This window comes from Bos indicus, chromosome 6, assembly GCF_029378745.1.
Source record: "Bos indicus isolate NIAB-ARS_2022 breed Sahiwal x Tharparkar chromosome 6, NIAB-ARS_B.indTharparkar_mat_pri_1.0, whole genome shotgun sequence".
NCBI lineage: Eukaryota > Metazoa > Chordata > Mammalia > Artiodactyla > Bovidae > Bos > Bos indicus.
Genome location: NC_091765.1, coordinates 84,301,210 through 84,315,097, shown reverse-complemented (window position 1 = coordinate 84,315,097; position 13,888 = coordinate 84,301,210). Strand labels below are relative to the sequence as shown.

At 37.5% G+C, this 13,888-nt stretch overlaps 1 protein-coding gene across 4 annotated transcripts in view; it reads left to right on the top strand.

Annotated features, from left to right (window-relative positions):
• Window positions 1–9,820: 9,820 nt before the first annotated feature.
• The window catches only part of TMPRSS11D (transmembrane serine protease 11D), a 62,791-nt gene continuing 58,723 nt past the window's right edge, over window positions 9,821–13,888 (top strand). For all 4 annotated transcript variants that reach the window (XM_070791536.1, XM_070791535.1, XM_070791534.1 and 1 more), the window contains exon 1: window positions 9,821–9,943. In XM_070791536.1, coding sequence (XP_070647637.1) covers window positions 9,936–9,943 — 8 coding nt within the window. In that variant the 5' untranslated portion in view covers window positions 9,821–9,935. The remainder of the gene's footprint in view (window positions 9,944–13,888) is intronic.

The following is a 13,888-nucleotide window of genomic DNA, read 5'->3' as shown; positions in this document are numbered from 1 at the left end:
ACTTCAGGTTTTCTTGCCCAGTAGCCACATCCCATCTTCAGGTCCCAAGTTTTACCAACTAGGTCTCTGACTGGATCAACAGATCTGTCTATGTTGAGCATCCAACTATCACTGGAGTTCAGACACTCTATCCAATCCTGCGCTTTATATTCAGCTTTACCTGCTCACCCACTGCATTAGATGAGAGCTTCTCATTCCACTGAGGATAATCCCTGGATCTCATACTCAGCTTTCAGTTATGTTAATTTCCCTCAACTTTTCATTATCCACCTCTTGCACACACATGCAAACTAGTAGCAACCATGCAATTCCACTGTCTTTATGTGTATCATCCTCACCCTCATTCCTTTCAGTGCATAAACTGGCACTGGTCCATGCACTCACCTCTACTGTCATGCTGGCCTGGCACCAGGGCTGAGAGTTGTAACAATCATACAATCATACCACCACCTTGTGCTGGAAGCTATTGGCATGCCACCTAGTATCCAGTTCTCACTACCAGCTGAGTGGCGATTGATCCAGTTCCCAAATCTCATCTTAACTTCTGTTTCCTTGGAGCTCTTTCAGTACTACCTACTACAAATGGGCCTTTCTGGGTAGCAGAAATTTCGACAAAGTAAAAGAAAAAAGGTTTATTGAGAACTAAAACCTGTGAAAGGAAAAGAAAAGAAGAAGGATCTGCCAGGGAAAGTTATCAGATGGCAATACCAACCTGACAAAAATGTCTTTCAGATCATCTGGGAAACTCTGAAGTAAATAATCAGTTCAGTACAGTCACTCACTCATGTCTAACTCTTTGCAACCCCATGGACTGCAGCATGCCAGGCTTCCCTGTCCATCACCAACTCCCAGAATTTGTTCAAACTCATGTCCATCAAGTTGGTGATACCATCCAACCATCTCATCCTCTGTCTTCCCCTTCTCCTCCTGTGTTCAATCTTTGTCAGCATCAGGGTCTTTTCTAATGAGTCAGTTATATGCAATAGATGGCCACAGTATTGGAGCTTCAGCTTCAGTATCAGTCCTTCCTATGAGTAAATATTACCTGTTGAGAAATGCACACTAGGTGGAAATGACAAGACCTTTATGCCACTACCTTGCTCAATCATTGGCTGAGTGCTACCCAGAAAAAAAAAAAAATGCTTTGAAAACTGAGGCAAACCCTGACAAAGTTAACAACTAGAATCAGGTTATTTTAAGCATATCTTCTTATTCTGATACTTCAATATCTGAGGGCTTGCCGACCCTTGGATGGACTGCCTCTTCCAGGGCTAGCTAATTCCCAGAGACAGCAAATAACTACACAGTAAGTATGTACTCCAAATGCAAACCAACCGATCCAGAGCCTATCCCCCTCCTTTTTTGAGTTCTTACACTCTGGGCCATTATTCCTTTGCCAGGGAACAGTATTCACACAATTACAATGTACCCATGCCAGAGTCAGATATCAGACAACTGGCCACAGCCCCTGTGTCACAGAGCCCACTGAAACTATTCAAACTAGCCAGTCTTAATCCTGCTCCCCTGACTTGCCTATTCTTTTGACGGAAATCACAATGAAGGCTCTCATACACAGTTGTTCCTTTTTCCCTCTGGCTCTGAGTGACCCTGTGCTTCCCCATGTGACCCTGTGTGATGTGCATGTCCCCTTCTCAGGAGCAATACATAACAAACTATCTTTTCTATCAATGCAATCATCTCCTGATCTGCTAGCCTCACTTTACTAAATAAAAATGAAATCTGTGCTGTAAAACACTCATACTCATACTCTTTGCAGCTGAGTAGGTTGTCTCGAAGGATGATCTGAAGGCTACCTCCATGTGTCTTACAGGAGTGATTTTTTAAGCGCATCAAAAATAGCTATAATACTTCAGAGAGAAGTAAATTTTTATTCATCATTTCATTCAATAATTTTTTTAATTAACCTAGTTACACATGTTAGATACTGATGATTGGCTCTCAAAGCATAGCATTCTTTTCCCCATAGGCCATTATGGTCTACTATAGAATAATTTCAAAAATGTGCTGACAATGAAGGAGACTATAAGCAAGATGAAAAGACATCTCTCACAATGGGAGAAAATAATGGCAAATGAAACAACTGACAGAGGACTGATCTCCAAAATATACAAGCAAATCATGCAGTTCAATGCCAAATAAACAACCCATCAAAAAATGGGCAGAAGATCTAAACAGACATTTCTCCAAAGAAGACATACAGATGGCTAATAAACACATGAAAATTCTCAACATTGCACATTATTAGACAAATACAAAGCAAAACTACAATGAGCTATCGTCTCACACTGGTCAGACTTGTTGTTCAGTCGCTAAATCATATCCACCTCTTGGCAACCCCATGGACTATTGCAAGCCAGGCTTCCCTCTCCTTCATTATCTCCCTGAATTTGCTCAAACTCATGTCCATTGAGTCAGTGATGCCATCCAATCATCTCATCCTCTGTTGCCCCTTCTTCCCTCAATCTTTTCCAGCATCAGGGCCTTTTCAATGAGTTAGCTCTCTGCATCAGGTGGCCAAAGTATTGGAGCTTTAGCTTCAGCATCAATCCTTCCCAAGAATATTCAGGGTGGATTTCCTTAAGGATTGACTGGTTTGGTCTCTTTGCTGTCCAAGGGACTCCCAAGCATCTTCTAGACTCCTGCTTCAAATCAAAATTTGAGAGCATCAGTTATTTGGCACTCATCCTTCTTTATGATCCAACTGTTACATCCGTACATGACCACTGGAAAAACCACAGCTTTGACTATATGGATCTTTATCAGCAAAGTGATGTCTCTGCTTTTTAATACACTGTCTAGGTTTGTCATAGCTTTTCTTCCAAAGAGCAAGTGTCTTTTAATTTCATGGCTGCAGTCACCATCTGAGGTGATTTTGGAGCCCAAGAAAATAAAATCTGTCACTGTAGAATCTGTCACATTCTGTCACCAGTCAGAACGACCATCATCAAAATTTGTACAAGCAATAAATGCTGGAGAGCATATGGAAAAAATGGAACTCTCTTGTACTGTTTGTGGGAATGTAAATTGATAGCCATTATGGAGAACAGTAGGGATATTCCTTAAAAAGCTAGGAATAAAACCACCATATGACCCAACAATCCCACTACTGGGCATATACCCTGAGAAAAATCATAACTGAAAAAGACACATGTACCCCAATGTTCATTGCAGCACTATTTACAATAGCAACCAAGATGTCCATTGGCAGTTGAATGGATAAAGAAGTTGTGGTACATATATACAATGGATTATTACTCAACTATAAAAATGAAAGTATTTGAGTCCATTCTAATGAGATGGATGAACCTAGAGCCTATTATAGAATGAAGTAAGTCAAAAAGAGAAAGACAAATATCATATATTAACACATATTACAAAATCTAGAGTGATAGTACTGATGATTCTACTTGCAGGGCAGCAAAGGAGACACAAAAAAAATAGACTTTAAACACAGTAGGGGAAGGAGAGGGTAGGATAATTTGAGAGAAGAGCATTGAAACATATACATTACCATACATAAAATAGATAGCTAATGGGAATTTGCTGTATGATGTAGGGAACCCAAAGTTAGTGCTCTGTGACAACCTAGAGAAGTGGGATGGGGAGTGGGGGTGGGAGGCTGGTTCATGAGGGAGGGGACATATGTATACCTGTGGCTAATTCATGTTGATATATGGCAGAAACCATCACAATATTGTAAAATCAGTTCAGTTCAGTTCAGTCCAGTCACTCAATGTTGTAAAATAATTATCCTCTAACTAAAAATAAAAATAAAAGTGTGCTGTAATGAGTATGAGAGGAGAAGCAAACAAATATGGGATCACATTAGAGAGAAGCCAACATATCCTAGGGACTTCCCCAGTGGTCCAGTGGCTAAGACTCCACGCTCCCAATGTAGGGGGCCTGGGTTCAATCCCTAGCCAGGGAACTAGATCCCACATGCTGCAAACAAGACCCAGCACATCCAAGTAAATAAGTAAATAGTAAAACATTGGAAAAGACCCTGGAAAAGATAGAAGGCAGGGGGAGAAGGGGATGACAGAAGATGAGATGATTGGCTGGCATCACTGACTCAATGGACATGAGTTTCAGCAAGCTCCAGGATACAGTGAAGGACAGGGAAGCCTGGCATGCTGCAGTCTGTGAGGTCGCAAAGAGATGGACATGACTGAGTGACTGAACAACAAAAACAATAATAATAATAAATTATTTGTTGGGGCTTCCCAGTGGCGCTAGTTGTAAAGAACCTGTGTGCCAATGCAGGAGACGTTAAGAATTGCGGGTTCAATTCCTGGTTGGAAGACCCCCTGGAGAACGGAATGCCAATCCACTCCAATATTCTTGCCCGGAGAATCCCATAGACAGAGGACCCTGGCATAGTCGGACATGACTGAAGTCCAAGCATGCAAGCTATCCTAAGGGTGAAGAAGCCCTCATAGAGGGAAAGCATACGAGCAGTCCTGACAGACTATTCAGAGTTGGAAACTAAGAAATGTATCAAAAGAGACATAAAACAATGGGGAGAGCTGAAGAAACAGAACTGAAGGAGACAGAGAGGGCAGTGTATTCAAGTAACAAAGGATATTCAGGGTATAGACTGTAGAGTTCAAGAAGCAGGGTGGGAAGAAGGGTGAGAAGGTAGGCAAGGTCCAGCTGCTTCAGGGCTCTGCCACCTGTGTTAAGGAGAATGAACTCTCTTACCTGCAAGGGAAGCTACTAAAGAGTTTTTAAGAGGGTAGCAACATAACTCAATCTGTAATAATCACTCTCATAGTGTCAAGAAGAGACTAGATTGGGAAAATATTATGGGCAGAAAAGCTAATCAGAAACTGTGGCAGTAATTCAGCTGAAAGATCAGAGTGGCTGGAGTCATGTACTGGCAGTGGATATAAGGACAAGGGGAAATGGGTTCAATAGCTATTTATGCACATAAGGCATTGAGAAATGAGATAGAGACAAGGATGACACCCAGATTTCTAGTTTGAGAAACTAGGTGAGTGGGAGGTGACTTACAGAGGTTGAAAGTACTGGAGAAGCAGATTAGGAAGAAGGAGCATAAAGATGTGCATATTAAGAACAAGTGAAAAAAATGGCCTCCCAACAGAGGACAAAAACCTCTTCCACTATAAAAGGAAGGATACAGGCAGAGGCATAAAATTTACAGATTCAGTGACAAGTAGTTGAGGGAGTGTCCACCTAGAGGCTACCATGTTTTTCTCCAATGGTAGAACGGTTAAGTCATCCGTTGAAAGCAAAGGTAGAAACAAGAGATAGAAAATAAACACTTGGAGAAGAATAGATATGATATGAAATGGTTTTTGTGAACACTAAACCCTGAATATTCATTGGAAGGACCGAGCTGAAGCCAAAGCTCCAATTCTTTGGCCACCTGATGTGAAGAGCCAAGTCATTGGAAAAGACCCTGATGCTGGGAAAGACTGAGGACAGGAATAGAAGGGGACAAGAGAAGATGAGATGGTTGAATTGCATCACTGACTCGATGGACATGAGTTTGAGCAAGTTCTGGGAGCTAGTGAAGGACAGAGAAGCTTGGCATGCTGCAGCGCATGGGGTCACAAAGAGTCGGACACAACTTAGCAACTCAACAACAACAAAGCACTGATCAGGGAAACCTGGCTGTATTGCTGGGTAGTATTGAAAAGCCAACTAAGACTAAAAGTCATAAACTGATAATGGGATAAATTTTAAAATAGATACTTACAATGGTTATGTGTATTCATAGTGTTTCTGCTGCTGCTAATTCATTTTAGTCGTGCCCAACTCTTTGAGACCATATGGACTGCAGCCTGCCAGGCTCCTCTGTCCAGGGGATTTTCCAGGCAAGAATACTGGAGTGGGTTGCCATGTGCTCCCCCTGAGATCTTCCCAACCCAGCAATCGAACTCCAATCTCTTACATCACCTACACTGGCAGGCAGGTTCTTTAACACTAGTGCCACCAACTGTTCCTATTATCAACCAAATAAAAGATCACTTAATTTGAGTTTACCAGCCAGGCCTTTGAATTGATGAGATGATTTACATTGTTTATTAATATGTATTATATTTATTTGCCTTGATTGTCTCTCTGAATGTGGGGGAAAAGGGAAAGAGTCAAATTTTCATATATATGTAGGATGATGGAAATTACTTTTTATAGGAGAAAACAAGTCTAGGCAGCCCAAGGGCAACTGATGTGGAGAACTTAGGCAAAGGGTAAAGAATACAAGTTTCTTGCTCTAACAAGATAAGGCTTATGACCAAGCTGCTTCTTTGACCGCTTACTATCAGAAACTGGCTTTAAAAAATTTACATGTGAAAAGCATAAGAAAATAGTTGGCTCTCAACATAAAAGCAATTACAGATTTTTAAAAAGCTTTGGATTTCTTAAACCATGTTTGAAGGAATGCTATAGAAATCAGATTATTTTGATGAATCAAGCCAAAAATGGGAAAGAGTGTATTTTAGAAACACTCAGGGCCATTTTCAAACCGTCTGTGCTTTCCAGCTCTCAGTAATTGTGACTTCTACACATGTACAAAAATACTGTCTTGAGAATCAGTGCAGAAGGAATGACCACATAACTGTTGCATTGTCAGGTGGTTTATCTTGGTTAGTTCATTTGATTTGATTTCTTAGAATTCTCACTTCTCCATGAGAATGGTACTTTAACATCATTTTTAAATGTAAGAAACCTGAGGCAGACACAGATAAATAATTTTGCTGAACCCTGTTGGATGGTAAGTAGAAGAACCAAGATTTGATTCTGGGTATATTCTAACTCCAAAGAATGTACTCCATCTATCACATGCCTTTTGAATAGACAAAAGCCTTTGAAACATAATGCATGTGTGCAAGCTCAGTCCCTCAGTTGTGTCCAACTTGCAATGGACATGGGCTGTAGCCTGCCAGGCTCTGTAGCCCCCAGGCTCCTCTGTTCATGGATTTTCAAGACAAGAATGCTGAAGTGGGTTGCCATGTCCTTCTCCAGTTGAAACATAATAGAACACACTTATCTGCATATGTCCCCTTACCTCTCGCTGCCTACAGGTCATAATCCACAAAATTAAACTTGGCCACACTGAGAAAATCAAATTACTACCCAACTTTTAAATTTACACTTACAGTAAATATAAACATGCATATTTAAACAACACTTTACAATTTTTCAGCACATCCATTATCTTTTTTGTCTATCTATATAATAACTCTATGAAGGAGGTCATGACAAATTCATTACCAACTATAGCCATATGACTGTGCTGCCATGAACATGATGACTAAGAAAACTCCAAATTTAAAGAAAACACCCTGGCCCACACCTTCTTAGATCATCTGCCTTTTGGTTGCTTTCTTTGCTCTTATTATTATGACAGGTTCAACTGAATGACTCATACTTCTCTCAAAGCTAGAAGTTTTTTCAGACATTTGTGTACCTGAAGATACTGTCTTTACCATGGTCTCCCCTCTCAGCCTAGGCAGGCAAAAGAACCAACCTCAGCAGTGTGTACACTACATGATTTATCCTGCATCTAAATAAATGATATCATCTATTTCCTTGAAGCCTGTTCCTGTCAGTCCTAGGTCACACTATCTCAGTCTTATGAATGTACAGTTGTAAGAATAAAGTCAAGCCCATGGCAGACAAGAAGAGGATTCTGATATTTTTTGCACAATGTCATTCTATATACCTTATTCTTGCAATGGCCACCTTTTGTAGGATAGAAAAGGTCAAGCCCTATCCTGCCACTCCCTGAGGATCTGAAAATTAAGAGTCAACATCTTTTGAATTAGTCCCTGTTAAGAGCAATCCCTTTGCTTCACAAACCGTAATTTCATGCTCCACCTCCCCTTCCGTGTTGAGCTCATCACAGGAAAGCAGGAAGATGCTTTCAGACTGAATGCAGTTTTCCCCATGCCTTTCCCCTGACTCATTCCCAATTTCTGTGTGAATAGTGATGGGACACCAGAATCTGAATTAATTCATTTAGTTATTAGACAGTCAAACAATACGTACTGACTAAGCACCTTCTCATTAAAAAGGACTTTGCTGATTGTTCTAGGAAATACAGAGAAGGAAAAGAAAGAACACGTATAGTTGGAGGAAAGTGCTGTCAACAAAAACCAGAAGACAATATACTTCACATCCTTAAAAAAAGTACTGAAACAAAAGCAAATTTTAAAGGTCATTAAAATATTTAAATAATTTGCCCCAATAAACAATTTTTCATTTATTTCAAGGAAATATTTAGCAATGGGGTTAAAAAAGCATGTTCATGAAGGTGGTCAAAATACTTCATATTAGGAGATGGTTTCAGTATTTTATGATGAATCTATTTGGTGTGATATGATTCTACATGGTTACATATGATTAAAATGCAGCCATTAAAATTCTTAACAATTGATGGATCTAGGTCCTATATTTGCAAGTTTTCTGTAAACTTGAAATTGTATTAAAATAAACTATAATACAGCTTCATATAATACATAGTATCATATATATAATTTAGTATAATGTATAATGTTATATATCACTTATGTAATAAATCATAATACACCTGTACAGCTATTGGCTACATACGTAGCTACTAGAAATAATACAGAAGCCATTAGAAATAAAAATTAGTAACACAGAGATATGCCTATGAAATAATATTGAGCATAAAAAGCACAATACAAAGTTATACACTATGATATAACTTGTGAAAAAGATCTGTACATTCAAGGTTAACATGTAAAATGAAAATGGCTTGTTTAGGTAACTTTGTTCAACTGTTTTGATATGTTGTTTTAGTCTTTTTACTAAAAAAAGAAAGGTCCAGATGTCAAGCGTGAGATATGAAAATGTATAAAGGAATGGTAGGGAGGAGCCCATGCATTCCTATTCCTGTTGTATGCAAAGCTTTGCACATTATATTTAAAAAATGCATAATTGAACACTTCTTGAGTTACAGTCCTGGAGTGAATTCATTAGCTATCCATGATTTACAAGATAATCATAGAAGACCATGTAATCAGCACCTAATTTTTTCAGCAAGTAAATGAGACTCATAAAGGCATAAGTAATTTTTTGCTTAAGCTTCACAATTAATTGGTGAAAAAGTTGAAATCCAAATTCAAATTTCCTAATTCTGTTATACAATTCCAATAATTTAGTATTCATTATTTCTCACAAAGTAACTTCAGCATAACCTTCCAAACTTATCTCCTGTCCTTCCCAATACAATACACAGAAATAGCTTTTGTCAATTCCATGCTACTCTACATGGAATTCTCATTCTACACTCTGCTGCCCACTCATCTACTGCAATACTGAGTTAGAATATTTTTTAAAGACATACTCAGAGAAAGACTAAGTGAATTTTAGTTTGAATTGTTCTTCTTGCTTATCTGACAAATTTGTGTACATACTCAATTACTTCTCTGAATATTTCAAATGCTGTGAGAAAAAGTGAATTTTATCAAAGAGAAGGGAGTATTACCAATTAATCTATGGAAAGCATTTTCTGATAGTCTTTGGCTTGCTGTGGCAAAAAATAAGGTGTGGTACAACATAATAACATGGGCAAGAGTGTCACATCCTTTTTAAATTAAAAACTATGATGCTTCAGCCTATGGAGTAGTTATAGCCTTTCACAAAATACATATCACCTGTTATATTTAATCATAAGTTACCAGTATAAATAAAATATTTACTGATTTGCAAGATTTCCTGTCCATTCCACAAGTCATATGATTGGTTTAAGTTGATTCCTTCAGACTTGTTTAACAAGTTAGGTTTTAATTGTGTGGAATTTCCTCCTTTGCTTGAGTTCTTTTATAGATCACATATAACATATGAGAGTCATTCATTTGAGTGGAAATCTCAGAGCAGTTGCATAGGCAGAAAAAAGGACTTCATTATTAAGGATTAAAATGTATAGGTAAGTTCTGTTTTTGTTTTGAAATTTTGACTTTATCATAAAGCATATGAAAAGTATACAGAGAAATTTTGGTTGTTAGTTACTTCTAGTTACTGTTCTCAAAACTTCATTGAAACTTACTAGTTAATGTTTTAGGTAATATGCTTGATATTGTTTAAATAAGGTGCTTCGCTGCTTGACTGAATTTTTAAACAAATTGAATAAACCTAAATAGATGACTTAGTATTATGAAAACATATATTTAAATCAGGAAGTGTTTTTGTTTTCTCATGTTTAACTTCTCAGAAAACTGATGTGTGGTTTTAAAATGTAATCAGTAAAAAATTCCTTTGCTGTTTTAAAGTTTTTAAGGGTTCTGTATTTTTACTTCTGTCAAAATATCACTTTAACTATTAAATATGAAGTGAATTCTGAAGCCCTTTTTAAGAAAGCAAAAACTGTATTTGTCTACCTTTTATATACTATGATATCATTACTTTCAAGCAAGTTTTTGTTGATTCTTAGTATTTGCCTAGTTTTCTTTTCAATAGTTGCTTATCTTCATATACTTCCACATTAAAAAGCAATAAATTATAGCACAATCTAGAGTCAGATGGTACAATCTCAAAATTATATAATTTGAGATGTTTGTGCTTGCATCTGTGAGTATATTGTTCATTTTGTTTTCCCATGAACACAAAAAAGTGTGATACAAATAAGTCATTTTAAAAGGGAAATAAATGAAATATGGATAGTTGGCCATGTCAAATGTAGTTGAGTTTATTTTAAATCTCTTGAACTTTAGGAAGGAAGAAATCCAATCAATATTCAAAAAAATTTTAGTAAAATATATGTACAATTATATGCATTTAAATATATATATATAACAATAAAAAATGGGTGGCAGGAACTTCCATGGTGATCCAGTGGTTAAGATTCCGTGCTCCCAATGGAGGAGTTACAGATTTGATCCCTAGTCGGGGAACTAAGATCCCACATGGTGCAGCCTTAAAAAAACAAACATGTGTAGCAGCCTAAGCTTTCCAAAATGAGTATTAATTAGTAAGTAATAATATAAGAAAATAATAAAAATAATTTCATATTCATACAAGGATAGTATAAAAACTTATTAAACTAGGATAAAATCTATGAAATAGCACATATTGTATGCTCTCATTTATGTGAAAATCAATCACAAAATTGTATTTACTCATTGATTTACCTCTGAAAAACTATACATATGAAAATGTCTAATGAGAAATATAAAATATTAATGTTTGTTGTGTTACAGTGGTGAGCTTATGAATTATGTTTTTCCCATTATTCCTAAACTTTTTATGACAATGTGGAATTGTTCTAATAATCACAATACAATCTGAAATGATTTTGCTAAAACATTTTTAATTTTGTGAAGAAATTCCTCTGATTAAAAAAAGTATCCTCATAAATAGCTAAACGTCTTTCAAAGAAAAATAAAAGGAAACTTGTAAATAATGAAATTGTACAATTTCAGAAAGCCTTGAATCAATGTAATTTCTAAACTGATCCATCCTTACACTCAATAAGACCCAAACTTTACAGTTACAAAAATAAAAAACAACAAACAACAGCTCTTCTGTGGAACTTGGTTTCTATGCAGCATACTTTAAAATATTTTCTCTCTTAAAAATAAGCTGTATCTCCAAATAATCAGTTTTTCCTTTTTTATTAACCTAAAAGTACGTAACTAGAAATTAGTTTTGCTCATTGGTTGGTTGATTTTTATTGTAAGAAGATAATCAGAGTTACTACGCCAAATTGGTGAATTTTGAGAATAACAACCCTTGTTCATCAATTTGAGGACCCATGACTACGAAACAATGTCCCTGTCAACCTGAGTAAACAGAATTTTCAGTGGAAACAGGAAACCTGTTACTCAAATGGCATGGGTAATTTAAAAACAGCAAATTTTTATTTTGACAAGACATATGCCTGAGTTTAATGGTGGGAGGAATTAATTGAAATTTTCAGTTTCCTTTTACTGGAATATCCCCATCAGCATAAAGACACACCCTACTATCTTCAATTTAAAATAAATAAATAAATAACTCAAGCTTCACTATTTTCCAGTTCCTCCATATGCTCTGAGGGAGCAACTGGGTAGAGGAAGTGACGTGAAAGTAATGTTTTTAGGTAATTCTAGGTCATTTTTAGGTAAAATAATCAGGTAATTTTGTGATACTTTTGGTTGACAATGGGATCTCTTAAATGGTTTGTGTGTGTGTGTGTTAGTTGCTTAGTTGTGTCTGACTCTCTGCAACCCCGTTGACTGTAGCCCACCAGGCCCCTCTGTCCACGGGATTCTCCAGGCAAGAACACTGGAATGGGTTGCCATTTCCTTCTCCAAAAGGAACTATAGAAAGAAAGAAAGTGAAGTCGTTCAGTCATGTCCGACTCTTGGCGACCCCACAGGCTGCAGCCTACCAGGCTCCTCCATCCATGGAATTTTCCAGGCAGGAGTACTGGAGTGGGTTGCCATTTCCTTCTCCTTAAATGGTTTGATTACTTGCATATAAACTCTAAGACCTCTTTTAGGTTGTCCTCTCCTAAAGGTTGCAAAGATGGTGTGTTTCTTTTTTTACCAACCTGTTCACCTCTCTCTGAAAAGGGAAATCCTATCAGGGGACCCAGGCAGTGGAGTTATTGTGACATAATTATTATTCTTTTCAAATCCTTAAGTACCCTAGATTTTCTCAGGTGCTCTAAGAGAGTGTGTTTTCCACTGGATTACATGAAAAGTGTGAAATGAAGTTTGGAAAATAGGATGAAGATTCAAATTTGAAATTTAGCATGTAGTTTAAGGAAAGATTAAGGTAAATGAGAATATCTCAGCTCAGGAACAGACATGTCTTAGAAGGACTCCTCCCACCATAACAAATCTTATTTCCATTTTCTTCCTTTTTGTTCACGCTCACGATATGATTAACTGACCACACAGATGTGTCAGTCAGTCAAAAGACATGGGGAAAAAAGCTGTAACTGTCAGAAATACTTTCCAAATTCTGCCTGTTGATTCAATTCTGGTTTGTGAATTGCTATTTTAATTTTCAAAAACCATGCTTAAAATTGTAAACCATTGGCACCCCACTCCAGTACTCTTGCCTGGAAAATCCATGGATGGAGAAGCCTGGTAGGCTGCAGTCCATGAGGTAGCTAAGAGTCGGACATGACTGAGCGACTTCACTTTCACTTTTTACTTTCATGCATTGGAGAAGGAAATGGCAACCCACTCCAGTGTTCTTGCCTGGAGAATCCCAGGGACAGAGGAGCCTAATAGGCTGCTGTCTATGGGGTCGCACAGAGTCAGACACGACTGAAGCGACTTAGCAGCAGCAGCAGCAGCAGCAGCAGACAAAAGATATATTTCTCAATAGAAATTAGGCAAGTGAATACCAACTTATCTTTACAGTAACAGAGCCCAAAACGGTGCTTTTAGAGTACAAGTTACCATGCATAAGAACCAAGCCACAAGCTGAAAGAGCTACCCAATGGGCCAGCCCAGAATGTTTAAATAAAAAGGAATGGTCAAGGGTGTGAAATGTTGCTAAAGGTCTATGAGACACGTGTACCCCAATGTTCATCACAGCACTGTTTACAACAACTAGGACATGGAAGCAACCTAGATGTCCATTGGCAGATGAATGGATAAGAAAGCTGTGGTAAATATACACAATGAAATATTACTCAGCAATTAAAAAGAATGCATTTGAATCAGTTCTAATGAGGTGGATGAAATTGGGGCCTATTATACAGAGTGAAGTAAGTCAGAAAGAAAAACACCAATACAGTATATTAATGCATGTATATGGAATTTAGAAAGATGGTAACGATGACCCTATATCAAGACAGGGAAAGAGACACAGATGTAAAGAACAGACTTTTGGACTCTGTGGGAGAAGGAAAGGGTGGGATGATTTGAGAGAATAT